Source organism: Zootermopsis nevadensis, unplaced genomic scaffold (assembly GCF_977971745.1).
Source record: "Zootermopsis nevadensis isolate Lab colony 2312 unplaced genomic scaffold, Znev_1.0 Znev_ptg000008l, whole genome shotgun sequence".
Lineage (NCBI taxonomy): Eukaryota > Metazoa > Arthropoda > Insecta > Blattodea > Termopsidae > Zootermopsis > Zootermopsis nevadensis.
Window position 1 is genome coordinate 16,987,703 of NW_028259140.1, and position 27,743 is coordinate 17,015,445.

Here is a 27,743-nt window from a genome sequence, read left to right on the forward strand (position 1 = left end):
CGCTGTGTAGTCTGGTCGATGTTAACCGACGTTTCAGAGGTCATAATGCCTCCATCATCAGGGTGATGAGTATGAAGATTTCTGTCTTCTGGGTTGTTGCGCTGTGTAGTCTGGTCGATGTTAACCGACGTTTCAGAGGTCATAATGCCTCCATCATCAGGGTGATGAGTATGAAGATTTCTGTCTTCTGGGTTGTTGCGCTGTGTAGTCTGGTCGATGTTAACCGACGTTTCAGAGGTCATAATGCCTCCATCATCAGGGTGATGAGTATGAAGATTTCTGTCTTCTGGGTTGTTGCGCTGTGTAGTCTGGTCGATGTTAACCGACGTTTCAGAGGTCATAATGCCTCCATCATCAGGGTGATGAGTATGAAGATTTCTGTCTTCTGGGTTGTTGCGCTGTGTAGTCTGGTCGATGTTAACCGACGTTTCAGAGGTCATAATGCCTCCATCATCAGGGTGATGAGTATGAAGATTTCTGTCTTCTGGGTTGTTGCGCTGTGTAGTCTGGTCGATGTTAACCGACGTTTCAGAGGTCATAATGCCTCCATCATCAGGGTGATGAGTATGAAGATTTCTGTCTTCTGGGTTGTTGCGCTGTGTAGTCTGGTCGATGTTAACCGACGTTTCAGAGGTCATAATGCCTCCATCATCAGGGTGATGAGTATGAAGATTTCTGTCTTCTGGGTTGTTGCGCTATGTAGTCTGGTCGATGTTAACCAACGTTTCAGAGGTCATACTGCCTCCTTCATCAGGGCGATGAGTATGAAGATTTCTGTCTTCTGGGTTGTTGCACTGTGTAGTCTGGTCGATGTTTACCAACGTTTCAGAGGTCATACTGCCTCCTTCATCAGGGCGATGAAGATTTCTGTCTTCTGGGTTGTAGCGCTGTGTAGTCTGGTCGATGTTAACCAAAGTTTCAGAGGTCATACTGCCTCCATCATCAGGGCGATGAGTATGAAGATTTCTGTCTTCTGGGTTGTTGCGCTGTGTAGTCTGGTAGATGTTAACCAACGTTTCAGAGGTCATACTGCCTCCTTCATCAGGGCGATGAAGATTTCTGTCTTCTGGGTTGTTGCGCTGTGTAGTCTGGTAGATGTTAACCAACGTTTCAGAGGTCATACTGCCTCCATCATCAGGGCGATGAGTATGAAGATTTCTGTCTTCTGGGTTGTTGCACTGTGTAGTCTGGTCGATGTTTACCAACGTTTCAGAGGTCATACTGCCTCCTTCATCAGGGCGATGAGTATGAAGATTTCTGTCTTCTGGGTTGTTGCACTGTGTAGTCTGGCCGATGTTAACCAACGTTTCAGAGGTCATACTGCCTCCTTCATCAGGGCGATGAAGATTTCTGTCTTCTGGGTTGTAGCGCTGTGTAGTCTGGTAGATGTTAACCAACGTTTCAGAGGTCATACTGCCTCCATCATCAGGGCGATGAGTATGAAGATTTCTGTCTTCTGGGTTCTTGCGCTGTGTAGTCTGGTCGATGTTTACCAACGTTTCAGAGGTCATACTGCCTCCTTCATCAGGGCGATGAGTATGAAGATTTCTGTCTTCTGGGTTGTTGCGCTGTGTAGTCTGGTCGATGTTAACCGACGTTTCAGAGGTCATAATGCCTCCATCATCAGGGTGATGAGTATGAAGATTTCTGTCTTCTGGGTTGTAGCGCTGTGTAGTCTGGTCGATGTTTACCAACGTTTCAGAGGTCATACTGCCTCCGTCATCAGAGTATGAAGATTTCTGTCTTCTGGGTTGTTGCGCTGTGTAGTCTGGTCGATGTTAACTAACGTTTCATCGCCCTGATGATGGAGGCAGTATGACCTCTGAAACTTTGGTTAACATCGACCAGACTACACAGCGCAACAACCCAGAAGACGGAAATCTTCATACCCACCGCCGTGAAAACCTCAAATCTCATTCTTCCTTTAAATTATACATAAGTTTTGCTGATTTATTTTCATTACCACTGCACTGAAAAGCCATTTTATTTTCCTCCAACAAAAACACTCAAAACATAAAAACTTTTGTGTCTAACAAGAAAATCACAAGACAGCCACACAACAATTTGCCTAGACACGTATATTCGTACTAAGAATCAGGGGAGGTCGGATCTGTACTGTAAACCCCACAGTTGACGAGGTGGGCCCCCAGTTCGCCAAAGCTAAAACACAGGAAGCTGAGGAGGGTCTCGTTTCGCTTTGCATAGATGTTTAACTTTGGAGTGGTCTTTTGCATAGCAAGAACGACAATGAAGACATCAGAAACGAGCAGCTGCTGTCGTCTGCAGATCTGCAAGTCTTTAGCTATAAAACATCCTCTTAACAACAGGCGTCGGCAATGCTATTTTGTCCCAGGCGAAGAAATACCCCTAAAAATAAGGATTTATGATAGGGTGACTTGAGAATATAGAAGTGGTGATACGTTTTCTTTCGTAGTTTGCCAGGAAACGGGAGGAATTGTCTCGGCCCTCTGTTCCGCCGTTGCCAAGGAAAGTGTCCAAAAACAAGGACCTTGAGCTTTGGAGCTCGGCTTTGGGCTAACAGCCCTTTCCTTCAGAAACGCACAGGGTCTCGGACTGAAGTGAATTCACTTTAAACGATCTAAGCAAAGAGAAATTACCATAAAAATGGGCCCCGGAGTTGCGAGCTATAATGGACATTGAATCTTGATGAGCGACAATCGGATTCTCGAGGGAAATTATGCTCCAAAGCATTAATTAATTTTAGTCATACAAATATTACAATCAAAATAACACGAACAGAGTTACATTTAGGGCTACATTTACCACACAACCAACATGTTTTTGTATTTTTTGGAGGTCATCGTTAGGGGGTAACATCCACACGTCTGTTAAAATTAATCACACAATCTAATTTTCTAACCTACACGTCAGAGTTAAAATATTGAAAATAAGAAAAAATTGCATTCGTATTTCAATATACCTGCCACAGGATGGCTTCATTTTTAACGTACTGTAAAGAAATACCATTTAAAATTCCAGTACTGTTCAGTGTTTGAATACAATTTTTATATCAACATATGCTAAATCTTGAATACAAATGATAACGCTATTTCTGTTTTAAGATTAACACCTCCCATTTATGGCAAATATTGCTTCTATGTTGAAAATTTCCAGTTTATAAGAAAAAGATTAAATCCTTACCTGCGAGTTCAAGTGAACTGGATTGTCAATATTATTAAAAATTGAATGGTCCGCACTTTCTCTGAATATTGGTTGGCAGTCAACAAGCGAATGGATTTGTAGAAGTGTGACTTACTTCGGATTGGTCTTGTTTAATATTATCACGTTATTTGTCATGAATACAACATAATTATGACACTGAGTCCCACCTTTCTTATTTTTAAATATTTTACTTGCAAAATGTAAGTTCCTTGCACGTTTGTGTGTGCATGTTCCCTTGATGATGACCTTATAAAAGGTTGAGATGTGCTGGCTATGTGGCAAATGTAATTTCTGTCTTTTGATAGTAATATTTTATTTAATCATACGTATTGCATTTCTTCTTAAACCGCACGTGATTCATAGAAGTTTTCTCATGAATTAAAGTCGTTCACATATTCTCCATATTATTTAGGACAACACAGAATTTCAAGACAACTGTCGCGCGAGGAATCCACTGAACTTTGAAAAAAAAACTCCCCTTACTAAGTCGTCTATCTTCTTTTCAAGCAGTAATGCCCCTTCCATTTATGTGTCAGTGCGATGGATCGCGTTACTTTAGCCGGCCTCAGTCAGCTCGACGCTGGACCGCACGAGTGTGCAGTTTCTCAGACAGACATCTCCTCTTCCTGCTTCGGGACAGAAGTCCGAAATATTAAATCCATACAAACGTAGAACTCGTCGGTCTCCAAAAAAACAATATACCTCGGTCTGATGTTACTTCTGGGGGACAACAAAATTATTGACTTCTACCTTTCGGTTTTAAAAAGTGAACACTAATTCGTCTTTCCGTCTTTACCTAAAACCGGAACGTGATTTACGTGTTGTTTTGTGCGCGCGTGAACTCGGATCCCTCACATTAATGAAAGAACACGGAGCTGCATTTTTTGAGCAGGGTTCTGAGAGGAGAAGTTAAAAGAGGCTCACACGATGACGAGTTCCATAATTTTTACTCATCGTAAATAATTATAATGATGAAACCGATAAGATGAGAAGAGCGAAACATGTAGCACGCATGGGGACAGAATTCTCGTTGCAAAATCTGTTGGAATAAACGTATCAGAAGACTAAGAGGTAGCCAGGATGATATTAAAATGGACTGCAAGAAGATACTGTGGGAGGGAGGGAGGGAACCGGACTCACATGGCTCGCGACATGGCCCTTGCAAGGATTTAAGTAGGTGGAAATGTTAATCCTTCCGTATAGAATGTCAAGGACGTCTTCTTCACCATCATCATTTATTTAAAATAATTCCTTCATCAGCGTAATGATCATAACAAATTATAAACAGGCTCCCTGCTGCCTGTCGCTTAGCGAGGCACTTCCTGTAAATTATTCTGGGTTGTAAACAATGTTATTCCCTAATTATACATTACATAAATAGCGAGCTTTCTTAAGTCCTGAGCGCCGTCCAGTTCACTTTGTTACAACTACATGGCAATTTATTTAAATGTTGTGTAAAGAAATTCGAGTATTACTACGTTAGTTTAATCAAGATATTTTCGGTGCATTTTTCTTATTAACTCTTCAATTAAAATTGCCTAAATATTACCCTGTAACTTATAATTTCTCCGTATGGAATGAAAAACAATTACAAAAATGTACGTGTGTCACACAGTTCGAACCCCTGGACTGTATTATGATTTATTCTGAGTTGCATTCAAGCTGTTTGGAGCAAGACGAATGAGATGAAGTTTACAACATCCCGTTGTTTGTACTAATTTGTTCCCCTACTAATGAATGTATCAGAACTACGAGGCGCGTTCCAAAAGTAAGTTTCCCTGGGGCCGTTTACAGAAACAAAACGCAATTTCATGGAAATATTTATTGCAACAGATACAGCAAGTGTCCAGCTATTTTTCAACATATTCGCCACCGGAATTGAGACATTTGTCATACCGTGGGACCAACGTTTGAATACCTGTGTCGTAGAAGTCTGCCGCCTGGGATTGGAACCACTGTGTGACAACCATCTCCGCCTCTCTGTCATTCTCAAAACGCTGACGCTGACCGGACAGGAATTTCTTGAGGTGTAGGAAAAGATGGAAATCACTGGGAGCGAGGTCCGGGCTGTAGGGTGAATGATTAAACACCTCCCAGCTGAACTCCTGCAGGAGACTTGCTGTCCGTCGAGCCGTGTGCGGCCTAGCGTTATCACTGACCGCACTTCATAGTCGGCGGGAGCTGGAATAAGAACCTCCATCTTCAACAGCTGCAACGATGCTACTGTGAGAACGCGGGAGGTGCCGTTAGTGCATGCGCCATGCTACGTCATTGCTCTATCACGTATGCACAGTCGCTTCGCTCAATATAAGGTTTGCTAGCTGTGGGACGAGTGGGAAACTTACTTTTGGGACGCGCCTCGTACATATGGCCTATAAACTCTATTAGCTAATGAAATAATTAAAAATATATATCTTTAAACTTGGTTCAGTACGTATAAATCTTCCGGCAAGCCATAGATTCTGATACAATGAAGCCATTTTGAGCGATCGCATATTTCAGGACGGAATAATTTTCCGACTTTTCGGAAACTGCCTCCATCACGAGTGGCGCTTGTGATGGGTCGTCCAACTTTCCTCTGTATCGGAGGCGGTCCAATCGATAGGAAGACAGCGCCAGTTGCCACGCGTTCAAGAGCTTCAGTCTCTCGTCTTGAATTAGCTACTGCGAGAGAGTTTAAACTGAATTCTAATAACTTGTTTTGGCAGACTCGGCATACAGTTTCCTGTAATGCTCCTGTTCGTATTTCATTTCATTTAAACAAAAAGACGCTTTTAGAACTTGCTGTATTTAAATTAAACTTTTTCAAGACTTTTTTTATTAGTTCAGCTGCAAACTGAGGGCAAACCACAGGCTGCAACCCGGAAGAATATCTCCTTGGCAACGCTCCAGCATTCAGGATTCCTATGGAACTGCAGTTTAAACATTTTCAAATTCCTAAACTATTGTAGTCAGAACCGAGACGGAAAGGGATGTCAGGTTGTCGACCAAAAATAGCTTTCTTTTATTTTTGGCTCAAGTATGTTAAATCCCTTTGTGTAGGCAATCCTTCCATGTAGAACGAGATACGAGGAATGCACAATGAACAGATTCAACGTCAGTCTGCACTTCTGAGTTTCGAAATCATTTACATTTGTATGCCGTAACCGTCACCAACCTCTTCTTGTAGGCTTCCCTCTGGTTCGCGTAGGCACTACTGTCCGTATTTTACATTAATCTTAGATCAAACTTTCGCAGGCACAATGGGAAATACTCTTGACACATAATATGAACCTACAAGCTTTGTTGATCTTAGCTAAATACCAACAAATGTAAAGGAAATGAGATTCTTGATTACGCACTGATCTAAGCGGCGAGGAACTTCTACTCTGAGTCTCGGTATCGCCTCTGTCTGAATTTCCGAAAGCAAATGGATTAATTTTCAGTCCAGAAGGTTTTTTGCACAAATTCCTAAACCAGAAAGAATCCCCTTTCCTGTAATTCTGTTGTAACGAGCTGCATCCTTGCTTCAATCTACACTCTACGTCTAGCGTCCTTCGACGCATACCTCATTACATCTTACCATCACGACGTCCGAGACAAGAGGTCGATCGATCTCGGCCAGTGATACAGCTTCTACGGGTTGCCAAGCGCCGTGCTACTGATCCCAACGCTGGATAATAAAATCTGTGCTTCATCTTTTATTGTATTGAAATGCAAATCAACAATTTATTTCCAATTTTAAAACTCGGGATTACGCAAACCATTTCTGTAATTAATTTTCCTCAAGTCTAAACAAATAGATTAAATCAATTAGTACATCCTGTCTCAAAAGTATATTCACTTCGAATGCATTCACTAATGTGACCTGAAGAGGCAGCGCTGATCAGGAGGTGGAGGCATAGTCTTGCCCTCAGGACCACGTCCAGTCCCACCCGCCCGTCACTCTCGTCCGCAGATCCTTAAAACGAAGATCGTGCAGACGAGGGCCTGTGGCCGGAACTGCCGGTTCGTTTGATGTAGGTCCCGTGAACGAATGTCGACCGGACGACAAGAATCCGGTACGAGGGATTTCGTGGTTTTCGTCAGTCCCTTCAAATAAATGCTAGAATAGTGCCTATATAAGTAAGAGTCACTTGCCCCAGTCATGGGCTCGGCGCAGATACTGCGCACACTGAATGACACATGCGCCCTTAAATATTTGCTTTTACGTTACCAACGACCGACATAACTTTATTAATCTATAAACCATGCAGACGTATCGCAATGTTTTTAATTAATTAAATAAACTCGTGCACTTGTTGACTCTTGCTGAGAAATGAAAACTTCGACAATTCATGTGTGAGTACTGTCTGTCTGGGCGGAGAAATGACTCGACACACCCCTCTGCTCAGACGAACAATCGTTCTAATATTCAGGAAACAAACATCGGCTGACCCTCAGTTCTCCATCGGTTATTAGCTCTCTATAATTGCGCCTCAGTCTTGTACTTTTGTATTCCATAGTTAATACAGAGCTTATTGAATTATTCGGGTCACTGATTAACGCACCCACAGTACCAAATACGCAGACTGCTCCAAGAGTGTTAACAATTTTTATAAAGCGCGATGTTTTTAGGACAGCATTTAGCATGACGTCACAGCTTCACGGTCTAGTTAGTAGGCAAAAGTAACTAGAAGCTTGTTAGTACAATGATAAATCTAGCCTTAATAACATTAGACTGCATTTATTTCTGTAGATTATTATGTACGAAACGCCCTGATGATGGAGGCAGGAGGAAGCTCAGAAAGTCGGTAAATTTCTACCAGACTGCATTGCGCAAAATCCTAAAGGAGAGCCTCTTCATAATCTCCGCCATGAGAACCTGAAATATCACATGTAATTATGACTCCGTCTGTCTGTCCGTTTGACTGGACTCGATAACCGCTAGACGGATTTTTATTAAATTTGGTGTGGACGTTATGACATTGGTCTACCCTGAAACCGGTGTAATTTTGTACAATATGTAATACCAACATAGCAGACAAAGAACTTTTCCAATAAAATTAAATCTGCAGACAGAAAGTGTTGCACTTGTGACGCCCAAAATTATTCTCCACTGTACATCGCCATGCACTTCGCAAAACTGCATTCTTAACGTCGAAGTGGCTACAGTTTAAGTGCGCATGTGCATATCCCTGCGTGACCACAGGTAATACCAACATGACGCACGTTTCTTCTCGTTGCAGGTACATGGCAATTGTTCGACCGCTCCAGCACAGAATGTCAAGGCGAAGAGCGAGGCTTGCTCTGGCTGTCATCTGGCTGGCCAGCGGACTCCTCGCGGTGCCTTGCTTGCTGTACTCCACCACCATGACGAAGAGGTAAGCCCACCTCTTGTTAGTGCTTCCGGTTAACTCTAAATTGTGTTGTTACATTGCAACAGCATCTGATACAGTAGCAGATGGGACAAAGCGACAGACAGGAAATCTCAAAACTAAAATATTCTAAGATGATATAATTGCGTCATATTGTGATACCATATATTAATTAATTATTCGGTTTTGGTCCGTCTAATCACAATTCAAATTTTAATTTTTTTTTATAATTAAGATAATTAAAATATAATTTGATGTTCCTCATCGAACAATCGATTTACATTTGGAACATCTTTTTACAACATGTTTCGGTTTATTTGGTATGTTCAATTTTACTTTTCAATATATTATTTTGTTTTTATATTCTTTCATATTCATTAATATTTCTTTAAATCATTTGCATTACAGGCCGATGTAGAACATCAAACATTCACTCCAAAAACATTCACTCCAATATGTAAAAATGAATCTGGAAGTGAACATCACCAAAAAGTTGCATATCAGATATTGTAATTAGGTTTTAAGTTTATAATTTTAACTTTTACACCTGAAGATGGTTTATATAGAAACCGAAACATGTTGTAAAAAGATGTTCCAAATGTAAATCGATTGTTCGATGAGGAACATTAAATGATATTTTAATTAACTTAACTGTAAATTTTTAAATTTGAATTGTGATTAGACGGACCAAAACCGAATAATTAATTAATAAAATATTCTATGAAGAATTTGTGTAATTTCTTTCTCCAAAACCGATCATTCGCAAATACCACTGTTATTTGGTACAGGCAAACAGAAATAATATACACGAACGTGTTGATATTCGTGCAACTTCAGTGTCTCGTAACGAGTCTGATACAAATTTATCAAAATTGTTAAAACTCTACGCGTAAAATCTTATTACGGCCTTTAAGTATATTGGTCACTAATATGAATTAAAATTAATGAACCCTACATATGTTAACACGTGCAGGACTACACTAGACATTACATCGCAACCGACCAGTTTTACTAATTTGTGGTTTACTTTTACGATGCCGTTCCTGCCCCATACCGTATAGTTTCACCAATGAGCTGGAAGTGCGGGATCAAAGATTCGAATCCAGGGTGTGGCATTAATAATCATTTTAATAATCCTGATCAGAATATGGCTGTCTCCTGGGTTGTTTCGCCGTGAAGTCTGGTAGATTTTCCTGCCTCCATCATCAGGACGATCGCCCTGATGATGGAAGCAGCAAGGACCTCTGAAACGTCGGTAAGACCTTGCAACTTAGAAGACGGCAGTCTTCAGACTCACCGCCGTGAAAACCTCAAATCCTACAATCCTGCTCTGTCTTACAATAGAAAAGACACACCGTGACTTAATTCCTCAGCGAGAACCAACGACATTACAATATTTTATTTATTTATTTAGTGTTTTGTCTGACGACAGGTCCATATGAACAGGATCCTTCCATCCTTTTCTCGGACTGGGACCTGTTCATATACGTTCTTGGCAGATGATCCAGAAGTGGTTTGCCATTGCCTTCTTCTGTGTGTGAATGGAGTAATTGTTGGGATGCCACGGAGGAAAATTCCGTGTTGCCTAGACCACGGCCTTGCCCAACACAAGTTATAAATTCGGGCACCGCCGGGATTCGAACCCGAGACCCCAGGATTACAAGGCCAGCGTTCTAACCGCTGGACCACCTCATCTTATTATTATTTAGTGTTCTGTCTGACGACAGGTCCATATGAACAGGATCCTTCCATCCTTTTCTCGGACTGGGACCTGTTCATATACGTTCTTGGCAGACGATCCAGAAGTGGTTTGCCATTGCCTTCTTCTGTGTGTGAATGGAGTAATTGTTGGGATGCCACGGAGGAAAACTCCGTGTTGCCTAGACCACGGCCTTGCTCAACACAAGTTATAAATTCGAACCCGAGACCCCAGGATTACAAGGCCAGCGTTCTAACCGCTAGACCACCGTGGCTAGCAAACGCATACAATTACAAATATTACACCAGGGTTCTCAACGGTTTGCGATCCTCAGACACGTTCTGAGAGGCCCTCGTGAATTTTTCATGACACTGTGTGTCACGTTTGCCGGACATCAGAAGGGACACGTCGCTGATGCTGTCTGCATGTGGCAGTTCCCATCGATGCGAACAAGCGCTCGTTCTTCTTAATGACGAACGTCAAATACAGAACTATGTCCCGTCTAAACAGTGAATCTCTGCATTAGCAAGTTAGTAACATTTTTAATAGACTGCCATGAATTTAAATAAATTGTCTCCTTTCGCAGCATGTGAGTTGATAGGGAGGGGACGTGTGGCCCCAGGTCTGAAAAAATTTGTGAATCCCTGTACCAAAACCCTGCAATGAGATAATTGCCACGAGGGCCAAAGATTGCTTCCTGCATAATGAAACTCAGATTCTCTCACTGGAGATTCAGCAGTCCGTTACTGGCGAGCACCACAAACAAACCTACAATTCTGAATGGCGGCAAACTGACTTTTTAATGCATTTTGCAAAGTTTTTCAAACAACTCTGGCTGAGAACCAGACAGCTGCCCAACTGCGTGCATGATAGGTTAGCACGGCACCTTCCTTGAACTCTCACCGAATTGATACTGGCCTCAACTCAAGGCATTCTTCATAATGAATCATCGAATTAGGTCACAATTAATTGTCGTGCGTGTACTACGCATCCATCGCTCTCGGATTGTATCGGGGGTCAGAAGGTCAGCTAATATCAGTCAGTTTCTTCACAGCGTTCCTCACCCAAGCCCAGGAAATCTCACGTCCACCTCCTTTAAGTTACTTCTCAAGTCGCCCCTCACAATCAAGTCCCTACTGGATGCTGTGAGAGCAGTGATGTCAGTTTAATGCAATTTACTTCAAGGCTTTGCGATCAATATTAATATTATAATCCTGGTCACGACCAGCTGTATTGCAAATGGCCTCTTCCCACGGGATTTTATTTTCCCCCAATGAAAGAGTTACATGCATCCGCTGCAGCATTTGTTACCAATAGCATACGTCGACCGACTGGCTTGAGCCAGCTTGAACAGCTTACATGCTGAAGCACGTACAGCTTCGCAGGATAAGCGCCGACACGTGACTGCAGGAGGAGATCCTCAGCGTCGCGCCGCAAAGAACAACTACAATACAAAGTGGCCTTTTCCTGTCAGCGCAGTGTCACGAGTGACGTACGTCGCTGTGTGGCTCCATCTGGTGGTCTCTCTGCAGTTCTGCACCATTCATTGGTCCAAGCTTCAATTAACTTCAGATGCGAGACTGGCTTTATGATCATTAGTACCTTCACCCCTGACGATGGCGACAGTATGTCTCTTCGAAACGTTGGTATCTAATATGGTTTGTCGGTTTTTAAAATTTAAAAAACCTGTTTTAGATATTAAAATTAATATGTAAAAATTTCTGTTATATGAACTAAAAAATTTAAAGACTGAAATTAGTTCCAAATTATTAAATGCTTTAGAAGTACGAATTCAAGATAGAAGACAAGTTGGATTCGTAACCCTTTTGCTATATTTGCAAAATCCACAAAACATTTCAACAAAGAAATCTAGTGTATTTCCACTAGAATCGAAATTCGATATTATTAAGTCATCTGGAAAAATATTGTCTTGAATATATCCAAATTCTTGTATGGAAACAGATTCCGATGATGAATATATCGGAGACGGAGAAACTATTAATCAGGGCAATGCTCTAAAAGAAGCCATGGAAAAATCAGTTCATAGGTTTCTTGAGGGACCTGAAGAAATAATTTCAAATATGAAGACACTGAAGGCCGAATTTTCAGTATTTGAAAAGAACAAAGAATTTGGATTTATTATTTGATGCCCTGAAAACGATAAAACCAAGTTCAGTAGCCAGTGAGAGAGTATTTTATATTTCAGGCAATTTTGTATCTAGAATAAGAACAAGATTACGTAATCGTTCAGTGGACATTTTATGTTTTTTGAAATCATATTTCTTGAAGAAAAATACTAAATGAAATAAAAATTTATAATTTATATTTTGTACTGATTTTAGTTTTTTTAGTTTTTATTTGGTTTTGTATGGAATATATTTTATTTTGTTATATTTTTGTAGTTCCATAAATATTAAATAAACTGAAAATTTTTAAAATAAGTATAAACTTTTTTACTGTTTTAATTATATTTTGTTTTTTTGTAAAAATTCGAAAACCGTTTTTTTTGGAAATACTAGAATTCGAAAACCGGTTTTTTCAAAAGTCGGTTTTTGTATAAACCCTAGTATCTACCCAAACGTCTACAAGGCATCATAACCCAGAATAAGAACACCGTTATGGCCATTAGAGATGACAAAGCGTACAAAATTATAAATTATAATGTTGATAATCATGCCGACATCAAAGATAAGAAGGTCCTCGTAAAAAATATCTGTCTTCTTTCGCAGATTAAGCTTTTTTTAGATTAATATTCGTCTTAAATCCAACTTACAAAGACGCTCTTGGATGTCTTTCTTTGGTATTGGTATACCGAGGCATAATTGCTAAACAAATTCGATATTAACAATTAGAAAATTTAAATACTCGTAATTGTGCAACATTCACTACTCTGAGAGGGCACTAACCCTTCATTCTTTAGTCTTCTATTCGTAAACCAAAGATTTAATGTGACTCTCAGAAAAAAAAATCGATAGGATTAAAGTCGGGAGATCTTGGTGGCCACGCCCGCACCTACCGATCTATTTTATTTATTTAGCGTTCTGTCTGACGACAGGTCCAAATGAACAGGATCCTTCCATCCTTTTCTCTTCTCGGACTGGGACCTGTTCATATACGTTCTTGGCAGATGATCCAGAAGTGGTTTGCCATTGCCTTCTTCTGTGTGTGAATGGAGTAATTGTTGGGATGCCACGGAGGAAAACTCCGTGTTGCCTAGACCACGGCCTTGCCCAACACAAGTGATAAATTCGAACCCGAGACCCCAGGATTACAAGGCCAGCGTTCTAACCGCTAGACCACCTCATCTTATTATTATTTAGTGTTCTGTGTGACGACAGGTCCATATGAACAGGATCCTTCCATCCTTTTCTCTTCTCGGACTGGGACCTGTTCATATACGTTCTTGGCAGATGATCCAGAAGTGGTTTGCCATTGCCTTCTTCTGTGTGTGAATGGAGTAATTGTTGGGATGCCACGGAGGAAAACTCCGTGTTGCCTAGACCACGGCCTTGCCCAACACAAGTTATAAATTCGAACCCGAGACCCCAGGATTACAAGGCCAGCGTTCTAACCGCTAGACCACCTCATCTTATTATTATTTAGTGTTCTGTGTGACGACAGGTCCATATGAACAGGATCCTTCCATCCTTTTCTCTTCTCGGACTGGGACCTGTTCATATACGTTCTTGGCAGATGATCCAGAAGTGGTTTGCCATTGCCTTCTTCTGTGTGTGAATGGAGTAATTGTTGGGATGCCACGGAGGAAAACTCCGTGTTGCCTAGACCACGGCCTTGCCCAACACAAGTTATAAATTCGAACCCGAGACCCCAGGATTACAAGGCCAGCGTTCTAACCGCTAGACCACCTCATCTTATTATTATTTAGTGTTCTGTCTGAGGACAGGTCCATATGAACAGGATCCTTCCATCCTTTTCTCGGACTGGGACCTGTTCATATACGTTCTTGGCAGATGATCCAGAAGTGGTTTGCCATTGCCTTCTTCTGTGTGTGAATGGAGTAATTGTTGGGATGCCACGGAGGAAAACTCCGTGTTGCCTAGACCACGGCCTTGCCCAACACAAGTTATAAATTCGGGCACCGCCGGGAATCGAACCCGGGACCCCAGGATTACAAGTGTCATGCAGAAAGTCTGCCACCTCTCGTACGGTCCAGTCACTGAGAACTCGTTCTGGAAATTGCAATCGAATCATGAGGATTCTACGGAGACCAGAAATGTTCTGGGACGTTTCAACAAAAATGCAAGAGCTAATCGTGCAGTGCCAAGACACGTTACGTGCTTGAAGTATTTACTTCTTTGTGGTTTGTTCCTCAAAGCTGAGAAATGCGATCCGACACTGCGTTGTTCACAAGGTATAGATCGAATACGATGCGCCCAGGGCTCTGTTCCAGAGACACACAAGCACGGCCCAGCAAATCGATATGCAATTTTAATAAACGACTGGTAGTCATGCTTACGACATGAAACGAAACAAATGTTAGTTGCCAAGTGACAATGATTCGTCGTTCAAACAACGCCTTCCTCAAACTGGAATCTTTCTTACAGAAATTTCCTACAGAACCCGAATGTTCAGAGCGTCCACTGGACCCCGGTGTGTCCTAAGCCGTATTTCTTTAAAATCTATTTTAATATTATCCTTTCTACTACTGTCAGATTTTGTGACTCGCAGTTCGTAACCTGATCATGCTGAAATGATTAATCCTTTATTCTCATAAAGGAAATTTATTTATAGCTACAGATATTTTATTTCTGTAAATGGCAGGGATTAAGAAGTTACCGAGACAGGCAGTTTCACGATCACGGTGGTATAGCGGTTAGAACGCTGGCCTTGTAATCCTGGGGCCTCGGGTTCGATTCCCGGCGGTGCCCGAATTTATAACTTGTGTTGGGCAAGGCCGTGGTCTAGGCAACACGGAGTTTTCCTCCGTGGCATCCCAACAATTACTCCATTCACACACAGAAGAAGGCAATGGCAAACCACTTCTGGATCATCTGCCAAGAACGTATATGAACAGGTCCCAGTCCGAGAAAAGGATGGAAGGATCCTGTTCATATGGACCTGTCCTCAGACAGAACACTAAATAATAATAAGATGAGGTGGTCTAGCGGTTAGAACGCTGGCCTTGTAATCCTGGGGTCTCGGGTTCGATTCCCGGCGGTGCCCGAATTTATAACTTGTGTTGGGCAAGGCCGTGGTCTAGGCAACACGGAGTTTTCCTCCGTGGCATCCCAACAATTACTCCATTCACACACAGAAGAAGGCAATGGCAAACCACTTCTGGATCATCTGCCAAGAACGTATATGAACAGGTCCCAGTCCAAGAAAAGGATGGAAGGATCCTGTTCATATGGACCTGTCGTCAGACAGAACACTAATAATATATATATATATATATATATATATATATATATATATACAGAGAGAGAGAGAGAGAGATAAAAGCGACATTTCAAAGGAAAGAGAATGGTATTTCTTACAGTTCGATCAGCTTTGCTGCGGTGGTGAATTGGAACAGGTTAAAATCTGACGGAACTGTGTGTTGTGTGGTTGCAGATACGCCAACGATCAGAGACGGATCGTCTGCTACATGCGATGGCCAGACGGCAGCTACCCGACATCCATGACGGAATACATGTAAGTTGTACGTCAGTAGCATCAAACTAAACTCAAAATGTGTTCATTACAAGCATGGAGATCGAAGTTCGTGTCGCTCAATTGCCGTATTCAGAAACTGAGGCGTCGAGGTCCTCACTAGGTGAACACAGCAGTCACATAATTGTCGGAACAAACAGGAATGGATTCGACATTTTGCTGTAAATATTCCGTCGAGGACTTTACGGTCCTGCACAAGATAGATAAATGCCCTCGAAGAGTGAGGTCGAGGTCGAGAGGGTTAAACAGAAATTAATCTTATTTTCCAATTACGTGAAATGGACTGCGCTTAAGCGGCATAGGAAAATGATATTGCGCAGTGACTGGTGCATCCTGTAGACGCAGATAAGAAGATAAAGTTAATATTAAACGTAACCAAACAAGAATTTCAGTAATGAACCTAGTTAGTAACATCTGCTGCCGAGTTCATCAAGAAGACGCCTTCTGTTGGCAGACTCTAACTGCATGTATCCTGGGTAAATCCATTCGACTTTATAACCTCGTATTCTAACTATTTTTGTCTAAACTTCATATTAACATCGTTTTTCAAGAAACATTTACCCAGAATTATTATATACGAGGTGCGATCGGAAAGTTTATAGACTGTGTCAAAAGAGGGCGAACCGGATGTAGTACGAGCTTCTGCCGCTAGGGGGTGCGGCCTACATTCATAGTGAATCAGTGTGCCAGCCGGCATCATCGAATTAGCATTTGTTTCTTAGTTACGGGCGTTTTGGTAGTGCATTACACCGACCCTCCTGCGATTTCGGAATGGCGTGTGCATCAAATTTTGCCAAAGACTCGCCAAAACGGCTACGGAAACCTATGAAATGCTAAAGCAAGCATTTGGGGAGTCCGCAAACTTTTGTGTGGCATTCACGTTTTAAAAATGGCCGAATCTCTGTCGATGATGACGAGCGTTCTGGACGACCATCTTCGAGCACAACGCCCGAAAATGTTACGAAGATTCGGCAGGCCATTCACGAAGATCGACGTCGTACCATCAACGACTTGTGCGACATTGTTGGGATAGGCTATGGGACCTGTCAGCTGATTCTAAAGGAAGAACTCCACATGCGACGCATCATGACAACGCGCCAGCGCACACCGCCCTCAAAGTTCGGCAGTTTTTGGCCTCAAACACCATGGCCGTCATCCCGCACCCTCCTTATTCGCCGTGTGACTTCTTCCTCTTCCCAAAGATGAAAATTCAGCTAAAGGGAAGGAGATTTGAGACGATAGAAGAGATTCAGGCAGAATCGCAGATGGTGCTTGACAGGCTGACAAAGAAAGATTTCCAGGGATGCTTCCAGGCTTGGCAGCGGCGCTGGGATCGTTGTGTTCACTCCCGGGGGAACTACTTCGAGGGTGATGGATGAATTTAATACCTGAGATAAGTGTACGGGTTTTTATAGGCGCAGTCTATAAACTTTCCGATCGCACCTCGTATGTATAATTTTTCGTCCGCGCTCCATACGACTTTCAAATCATCTTGCCACGTTTGGTTGAAAACTAACTACGTGTCACAGAATCGTTCTTCAGAACCTAAAAGTAAGCTCCATTATCAAAAAACAACAACAGACAGTTCCTCACTGTGCTCACGAGTCGCCGCCAGACATAATTCTGAGCTGCTATTCCATCATAAACCGAAATAAACCATCACAATCAGACAACTGCTGCAAGCTTCTTTGACGTAAAAATTTTACTATGCACCTCAATCAGACTTTCATCTCACAACCACGTAGCTTCAAGCGTAGTGACTGACAAGATGGACTTGATATGTAGCACGAAAGGAAAAATCTTTACCTGAAATTGACTATAACGCAGCTGGGTACAGTGGAAGATGGTTCTTGATGACGACGTCTTACCGCTGAGTTCCAACGAAGTGAGTGTCCTCATTAACTGACCAAGTGTCAAGAATATTTTCTGTGTGGATATTCGCTCTAACTCTCGCTGAAAATATTTCTGCCTTCAAAAGAATAGTGAACAACTCTTCGCCTCACGACTTAATACTTCAACCTGGTCTGTGAACACGCCACTGAGTAAATCGGCCCTATTTTCTGCAAAAAGGAATCATCATTGTCCATCATCTTTGGCACATTTGAAGAATGTGACGTTTCGGACAAAGCTCGGAATCTCTTGTACATTGTACTAGTGCCGCAACCACTGGACCTTCGAGGCGGACGATAACGCTTGTTTTAACTCAACTTGTACTCGTGTTATCTATTAGAAGACGAGAAACATGGAGCTCACGTGTGTGTTTCGTTGCTCTGTTCATCTGTATTGAACCCGTTCAGTTTCTTGGACAGTCATGTCATATCAAACCTCTACAGAATATGACCCTCAAATTCACTTCGATATGCAGAGAGACTGCATTTGTAAATACTTTGCATGTCCTCATTGCCGATATTTCAATTGTCGCCCTCAGAATTCTGTTCCTTGAACAAGGCCAATTAATTAGCACGCTTCTAAAAGAAATTTTATTGGCTCTCAGATCACAAAGAAACAAGTCATTCGGACTGTGAGAGTCTCAGCTGTGCCAGAGTGGTCATCTGCGTTCCGGCGTGGACTGACGACAGTGACTGCTATGTGTTTGTTAGATCTGGTGCCTCTGAAGCCAGAGGGTATCCCTGATGTCTGTAAAAAGGAGGCATCACGTTGATGCACTGTCCCTCGTTCAAGTTTACCTCTGCTTTAAATTCTGTCCTCTACGTCTTGACTGCCTTCTTGGTTTCTCAGAGACTATTTTTTTTTTGTAGTGTTCTGTCTGACGACAGGTCCATATATTATGAACAGGATCCTTCCAACCTCTTCAGGTTGTCAGGGACCTGCTCATATATATATATATATATATATATATATATATATATACATTCTTGGCAGAGATGATCAAAAGTGGTTTGCCATTGCCTTCTTCTGTGTGTGAGTGGAGTAATTGCTGGGATGCCACGGAGAAACCGGGGAAGCCCCCGGAGGAAAACTCCGTGATGCCTAGACCACGGCCTTGCCCAACACAAGTTATAAATTTGAGCACCACCGGGAATTGAACCCGGGACCCCAGGCTTACAAGGCTAGTGTTCTGACCGCTAGACCACCGTGGCGATCTCAGAGACTACTTATTGTCAAATTTCGGCCCCTTGTTTAAAAAATCGTCCTTCTGGTACATGTCAGCTGCTAATTATATGTGTAGGGACTTTGAAAAATGCAAATCAAAAATCATTTCTCTCAGTCATGCTTTATAATAACTAATTTAATATTTTGATTGGTGAACGTTTGCTTACGTGTTTCTTCTCTTGTCCTCTGTCGTTTTAAAAGAAATGAACTGAAGTGAAATATTATTACAGTTATATTGATATATATTTAGTAAGAAATTGGTTTGCATGCAGCGAATTTTGAAGCATTTCTCCCTTGACTCTATCTACCTTTGTGTATATTAACTTTCGTTCTAATAATAACCGTTACTTTGATGTATTTATTATTTTTGTTATTTTTTGTGTTACAAGTATTCTTCGCCATCTGGCTATTGATACAACAAAACTAATACAAAAGAATTTTATTTAACTAAATCAGCATTGATAAAGAATCATTTGCTTTGATTTGCGAGGTAGTCGCACTTAATACTGGACGTAAACAAACACAAAATTCATTAATATTCTGAAATTAAGTTTCTATCACGAGCTAAAGTACACGAAGAATGGAGAATTTATTACAGAATTGTTACGCACAAACAATCAGGGAATATTAAAAAACAATGAATTAAAACACTATACCGTTAAATATTGTTTCGGTAATCTGCTTCTAAAATGAGTTTGTGCTGGTTCTGTAAGTTGCAAACGCTGCATATAATAACCAGATCCTTCTAAAACTGCCTAAGGCAATGCTGAAACTTCGAGTCGACTGTAAACTTCGTATCATATACAAGAATAAATTCTGCGGAATTTTCATTAAGAGAACAAATTATTTATTACCACGTCCCACACAAAGATTTGAAGACAAAAAACGCAGAATTTGTTGAGGGAAATAAATGCTTCGACTACAGGGAGAGGAAGAAACAGGGGGTTGGAAAAATATGCATGAAGTAAAATTATAATCGAATGGCGCACATGACAGCAGGCACTGGCGAGCTCTTGTGAATGTGGTAACAAACCCTCGGCGAGAAATCCTTGACCATGTGAGCGTCCTAACTGACTCTCAGGAAGGATTAGCACGTGTTCCTCCAATGCAAAATGTGAACCTATTTAACAACGTTTTATCAAATACTCTACAAATTCGTCTTGTGTTATCGAAGTTAATATACTGGCTGATTGCGGAAATTACAGAACAAGAGAAAATGAGATGGAACGATGTTCCAGCCAATATCAAAATGTGTAATCTCTGTTAATGGCGTTCGTCTGCAGTTTGAAGTCCTTCTTCTTCAATTCTCTTCAGTCATTTATTACATCAACAATTCATCTGTTTAAAGCCAATTAATATCGGATTTACGGACTACTATAGACGGTAGTTACATAACATTTTTTCCCAAATTTAAGCTTCTTGGATATTAAGGTTTGTTACGGACCGACACGGACTAATTTTTTCTCAGAACTGTTAGTGTGTATCTTCCAACACAAAATTCGATCGGAGCTAGTTTTATCCTTGGCGCAGACGGCAAATATTACTCTGTCTTCAAATCAGACTACTGAATGCGGCGAAAACGCTGATTATTTACATGCAACTCGTTCATAAACTGATTTTCAAACCAACGGCTTTTATGTTTCTATCTCACACTGCGTTCTGATTTCGAATTGAATTTCATTCTGTTATGTAAATATTTCCCACTTTCAATTCATATCACAAAAATCCCACACCACATATTCCCGTAAATTAACACGATCTTCATACCCTTCAATTTGTGTAATATCACGTAACCATAATACAAATTTCTGTACACGTTTATTACTAACTAGCGTTTATTAACAATGCATAATGCCAGGCGTGTTTCAACCCCCATGTTGTTATCCTCAGTTGCTCTGGGTTTGGATCGACCTTACAAGTTAAAATGTATCGTCCTAAAAATTCTGTAACGTCAAACATAATTTCTGTTACACGTTAAGACAATCAAATATTCCAACAAATTACGACATATGAAATACCTATTAAAACATGTCCAAATTTCCTCAACCGAAATTAAACAAACCTAACCTAAAACTTTGCATACCGTGTAGTGTATTAGAATATACAATAATCAAACAAACAAACTATTAACACTATAAAAAATACACTGGTGTCATACGCGTTTCAACCTTAAAAGGTCCATCATCAGTGGCAACAGGGAAATTCATTAATGTAACACCCACGCTTCGTTGCAGTGGCTCGCCGCAGACCAGCTACGGCTGAGTGCAGAGTTAAACTCCTGTGAATACCAACATCTAGTCTAGTGTTGCATGAAATGCTTTTGTAAAATAATCTACTTCATTATTTATTTTCTAAAACATTTTTAAACCATTTTGATTAAATTAATTAATTTCCCCGTTGCCACTGATGATGAGCTCTTGAGGTCGAAACGCGTATGACACCAGTGTCTTTTTTATAGTGTTAATAGTTTGTTTGCTTATTTTAAAAACCTAACCTAACCTTAACGTAATAGCCACGGAATGGCCACCAGATCGCAGCACCTCACAAATTTCCGTATCCGCCATTTTGTTATCACAGCTCGCACAATATTCAAAAGTAGATTTTGAGGTCGTGCCGAATGACCAATTTTAATCGAAATCGAGCTGAATCGACGGACAACACTATCCCACTGTCTGTCTTACGATGGCAAGGGTCTTGAGGCAGGATGAATTAACTTTGTCCACCAGAAGTGTTAATATGCTGTATAAAGGCCCCAAGGACTATCTACTACTTTCTGCCATCTGGCGGGTATCTTAAACACTCTCTCGCGAAGACAGGGCTCATTCTCTTGGTAGTAATTAAAAGGTGTGTCAGCCATTAACGTAAGAACTTTTTTTAATATGACGGTCGGTTATTCTCTGCTACGTTAAACAAGACGTAACTACTTCTTAAGTACCCATAACTGTCTCAAATGCCACTTGTAATTCGCGTGTCATCCCTCGGCGATCACTCTCATGAATACCTCCTGGCCTAACCGAACCTAACCTAACCTAACAATCTAACCTAACATAACCTAACATAACCTAACCTAACCTAACCTAACATAACCTAACCTAACCTAACATAACATAACATAACATAACCTAACATAACATAACCTAACATAACATAACATAACCTAACCTAACCTAACCTAACCTAACCTAACATAACCTAACCTAACCTAACCTAACATAACATAACATAACATAACCTAACATAACCTAACCTAACCTAACATAACATAACATAACATAACCTAATCTAAAGGGGAGACTCTTTTCTTATTCTGAGACAGGAACAGAAATGTTTGTATCCCGACGAAGGCCAGTGAGCGCTGCTGTCTGGACAGTTGACAGACAGTTGACAGACAGACGAGCTGAGGGCAGCGCAGACCGCTCCGGTGAATACATAAACACTTCTGTGTTTCGACTCTTCAATCCTTGTTTGAAATATACAGCATCTGTGCTATAAACGGCACCATCTTATGTGCGTATCACGACGGATGAAACAGAAAAGAGATATTCTACCAGATTACACGGCGCTACAATCCAGCCGTCTTCGGACTCACGGCCGCGAAAACCTCAGATCCTACTAAGATTGCAAAAATTCTGTTCCGTAATGCACTCTCAAGAATTACCTCAAGTGACCCTCAGTTCAATAAGTGTCTCGACCCTTCCAATCATCGACTGTGGAACTCGTTCAATAATGCCGGTGTATTCCGGGTATTTATTTACAGTGTATTTAACGACGTTTTTCAATAGCTCAGCCTGTATAGCGTCGACGTTGCGGAGCGCTGATAATAGAAGGAAAACAGCCAAGGCTTTCAAGATCCCCTTTCCCACACATGTATAAATACGTGGGACTTTGGTGAGGTTAGCAACCAGTAGGTGAACCTCGACATCCCGCGAGACAAGGCTATAATCTGATAGCACGTACCACGGGCCACCTTGCGGCCTACAAGTCCAGAAAGGACGCCTACGAGGTTCAATGCTCACATGAACTTCGTGTGTTCATTTGCCGTATGGAACTTACCGTACGAGTTTACACAGAACCTACAGGTACACCCTGTATATATAACGAATCGCAATTTCTCTTTCCTTATCACTTTTTCCACGTTTGTAGGCGCCCCCTGGATTTATGGCATTAGTGTAAATTTTTCCTTTCCGACACTCGCCTCAAGAAGACGCTGTTGTGTAAATGGAGAAAAAGCGAACGACGAAACTTCAACGGCACGTGTTCACGCAGTTATAAATCACCAGGCCGGCACCAACTCTCACGATCTGTTTTAAAATTGCCACACGCAATGAAAGTACTGAACGCAAACTACGTACAATAAAACCAGGGCGTACGAGGCTTGATCTTTGAGGTGAGACTATTCACTGGTTAAAGTACATAAAGTTCAATGGGCAAACAATGGCCTGGCGGTTAGAACGCTGGACTTGTAATCCTGGGGTCTCGGGTTCGATTCCAGGTGGTGCCCGAATTTATAACTTGTGTTGCGCAAGGCCGTGGTCTAGGCAACACGGAGTTTTCCTCCGTGGCATCCCAACAATTACTCCATTCACACACAGAAGAAGGCAATGGCAAACCACTTCTGGATCATCTGCCAAGAACGTATATGAACAGGTCCCAGTCCGAGAAAAGGATGGAAGGATCCTGTTCATGTGGACCTGTCGTCAGACAGAACACTTAATAGCGGTTAGAACGCTGGCCTTGTAATCCTGGGGTCTCGGGTTCGATTCCTGGCGGTGCTCAGATTTATGACTTGTGTTAGTCGTGGTCTAGGCATCACGGAGTTTTCCTCCGGGGTTTCCCCGGTTTCTCCGTGGCATCCCAAAAATTACTCCACTTTCATCATCTCGTAAAAAGGGGGTCACAGCAGGAGCGTTAAATGTCACGGTCCCGATCGAATCCATGTACTGATGGGTCGTGAATCCTGCTAACCACCAATGCAAACCATGCTGAATGGTGTGTACTGGAGATGAAAAAAAATGGGCAAACACATTGGAGTCAGATTAATGTAAAATGTCAGAAAAATACTAAAGTGATAACAACAATATTGTGAGGATTGGAAAGAGCTTCACGAGTCACTACACATTTATAAGGATTCTGTTGCAAGGTGCATACAGAGCGAGCAGTAAACAAATTCTCAGTTCTTTTCTACGGTGACTCAATGGACTGAAATGTTTTCCTAGGTTTCAGTTAGGTGAAAATCTAATGTGATCTCTCGTATCGCAAAATAACATCCGATCCGCCACAGACCAGTAGAAAGGCAGATATCAGCTACCTCTTGAACACAGATTCCGTTAACAAAATTATTAAATTATAAACAAAATACCATCTACTAACAGGCAAAATGTAAAATACAGTTTATGCAACGAATCAACAGAATTCAATGACTTTTTTGTAATCATTATAAGGCATGCTCTACACAAATCACATCGCTTTCATTGAGATCAAAAAGGCTGTTTATCTTTCCCTCAAAGTCACTTTTTACGCCTATAAAACATACAAAATAGGACAGAAAAGTGTGTTCAAACGGTGTTTGACTAGCTCAATCGTCGGAAGCCATTGAAGATCATTTACGTCGTAAAACAATCTGAGGCATAACAGAGATGTCTGCGAAAAAAACAAGCGAGATGAAAATGTACCAACTTTTAAACTGTTCTGAGCATCGGCATGGCAGCCCCGGCTCACAAATTTGATTTATGGCAAGAATAGACGATGTTCTGGTGTACTCTGAAAGCGAGGCATGGCCCATAACACGACTTCCCATCGAAAATGCAATATAGCTCACTATTAAATAATACGGGTGCTATACAACACAACATCAAGAGTGCAGTTTACGAAACTCGTTCACCACCTCAACTTTGGGTATTGCTCAGAGCTCAATGGTCCAAGTTTCCCTCAACATGCTGCAATGTTCTCTGTCATTAACATTTAAATTAATACGAAGCTTATGCGGTACATAAAATGACCACGTCTTCCAATAATAACCTGCAGTAGTTTGTTCAGAATTGGAGAAACTTGCTTTTGTCGATTGGAAAACAAGGGATTTAATTTCTCCTATACGAGGTGCGATCGGAAAGTTTCCAGACTGCGCCTATAAAAACCCGTACACTTATCTAAGGTATTAAATTCATCCATCACCCTCGAAGTAGTTCCCCTGGGAGTGAACACTACGATCCCAGCGCCGCTGCCAAGCCTGGAAGCATCCCTGGAAATCTTTCTTTGTCAGCCTGTCAAGCACCATCTGCGATTCTGCCTGAATCTCTTCTATCGTCTCAAATCTCCTTCCCTTTAGCTGAATTTTCATCTTTGGGAAGAGGAAGAAGTCACACGGCGAATAAGGAGGGTGCGGGATGACGGCCATGGTGTTTGAGGCCAAAAACTGCCGAACTTTGAGGGCGGTGTGCGCTGGCGCGTTGTGATGATGCGTTGCATGTGGAGTTCTTCCTTTAGAATCAGCTGACAGGTCCCATAGCCTATCCCAACAATGTCGCACAAGTCGTTGATGGTACGACGTCGATCTTCGTAACATTTTCGGGCGTTGTGCTCGAAGATGGTCGTCCAGAACGCTCGTCATCATCGACAGAGGTTCGGCCATTTTTAAAACGTGAATGCCACACAAAAGTTTGTGCACGACCCATTGCGGACTCCCCAAATGCTTGCTTTAGCCTTTCATAGGTTTCCGTAGCCGTTTTGGCGAGTCTTTGGCAAAATTTGATGCACACGCCATTCCGAAATCGCAGGAGGGTCGGTGTAATGCACTACCAAAACGCCCGTAACTAAGAAACAAATGCTAATTCGATGATGCCGGCTGGCACACTGATTCACTATGAATGTAGGCCGCACCCCCTAGCGGCAGAAGCTCGTACTACATCCGGTTCGCCCTCTATTGACACAGTCTTGAAACTTTCCGATCGCACCTCGTACACAAGACATGTGACGTAATATGCAAGCCGCCTATCCGATCCAGCCCACACGCCAACACCTCATTCTTTCAATAATCACTTTAATATCACTTTCCACACCTGTCTCAAAGCGGACTTTTTCTCTGAGGTCTTCCGAAAAAGTACTTGTTTGCATTTATCATCTACCCACGCCTACTGCATATGCAGCCCTCTCAACCGTAGTTACATTACACAACGCTAAAACCTACTTGAATCCTAGTGCCAGTGTTTTTCCTTTGACAAGGGACATTTCACACAAACGAATACTTACGTTGCCATGCCAACATTGTCGCGTATGCAAGCAATTATTTATTCAAACAAACATTCACCGGAATATCTAACAACACTCGGTGCTGTAATGAAGTTCAGGATGTCATTCGACAAAACCTCGTTAGCGTAAGCAAATTGGTGTTACCTAGCAAGGGACTCAGGTCTTAGTTAGCTTTTTGGTTGGTTGGTTGGTTGGTTTAGTGACCACTTACGATCACGACCGTTACTCGTTCTTGAACTGAAGATTACTGCTGATGGAGACACTGACTAAGATCACGAGATGTGACCAGAAGGGCGGCCGATTTCTGAGAGTCACTAACATTGTGCAGCTCGATCGACAACTGAGCTAATTTGCATGTCATAAAAGTCATCCCGACCAACAGAATCCGTTCTCACTGCGCCCGGACGACACGGGGCAGCGGATGGGTTGTGGGTCCTACATTTCGGATTAAGACATGGCAACCCGCTTATCGAATTAAACGGTTCTACTCAAAATATTTCACGCACATCACAGGGCCTGGCGATTGGTATGAAGTGGCTGTGCTCTGCCGGTTCAACCCTGCTTCTTCCCTCTTGCCCTCTGACCCCTGCAACAGTCGCGCCATGTCATTAATTAACTGCATCAAAGGCGCCATAACTTCAGGTAGTCTTCAAGCAGACAACGAGTTATCGTGGACCATCTCTTGTCTGGCCCAAGAAGCTACCAACCTTCCTTATTCCTGCCCTTCACTCTTTGCGTCACATGAGTGGCCCTCAGGAACGCACAGTTCATCTGAAAATCTACTTCAATCATTCAATTGTTGGTTATTTAACGACGAAGTATCAACCGCGGAATATTTAGAACCAAATGAGATGCTAAAACCAGTGAGGACTTCGACGCAAATAGCCGCAACCTTTTTCAAGGTGCTACATCGGAATTCGTTTGGATTCACTGAGTAATACCATGACTTCCTCTGTAAGAATAGCTGCTCGCTACAGTTCACATACAACATTATACTTTTCTTTTATCACGTCGCCTAAGTTCGATTTCTTGTGACAAACGCCCTTCTCATCCCAACGCATTCAATTTACTTGTTGCTGGAAAGGCAACGAAGATTGCTGTCGAAACCGTTCAATGTGAAGCACGAAAAGTCCGACATAGCAGAGACGGACAACGTCGCCATCAGGCTGGCGCGAACTCCGACGTCGGGCAATGAATGAGGTGCTCACGGACAAGGTTTCCGAACCGCTTCAGCTTTCAGAACTAATTTTCCCTTTAAACTAATTACTGAATTACACACAAAGAGACTAAAAGGTGCTTCGTATGATACTTGACTGTAGCAATACCACAAAAACACAGAACACATTCATATGTTCTGTGTTTTGCTCTTAATTCGCACCGAAAACTACAGGTCAAGAATGCAATCCCGTCTTTCGAAATTTTACTTCGTAAAGTTTTGGATATCACAGGTCTATATACCCACAGTAAGCCTATAATAACAAAAAATAAATAAA

At 41.8% G+C, this 27,743-nt stretch overlaps 1 protein-coding gene and 1 long non-coding RNA gene across 3 annotated transcripts in view; one reads left to right on the top strand and one right to left on the bottom strand.

The window, feature by feature from the left end:
* The window catches only part of LOC110834989 (uncharacterized), a 340,098-nt gene that overhangs the window by 270,209 nt on the left and 42,146 nt on the right, over positions 1–27,743 (bottom strand). The gene's annotated exons all lie outside the window — the stretch shown is intronic.
* TkR86C (Tachykinin-like receptor at 86C) overlaps positions 1–27,743 on the top strand; it is a 246,165-nt gene that overhangs the window by 194,475 nt on the left and 23,947 nt on the right. The window contains exons 3-4 of the mRNA XM_022074768.2: positions 8,391–8,525; positions 15,793–15,873. Coding sequence (XP_021930460.1) covers positions 8,391–8,525; positions 15,793–15,873 — 216 coding nt within the window. The remainder of the gene's footprint in view (positions 1–8,390; positions 8,526–15,792; positions 15,874–27,743) is intronic.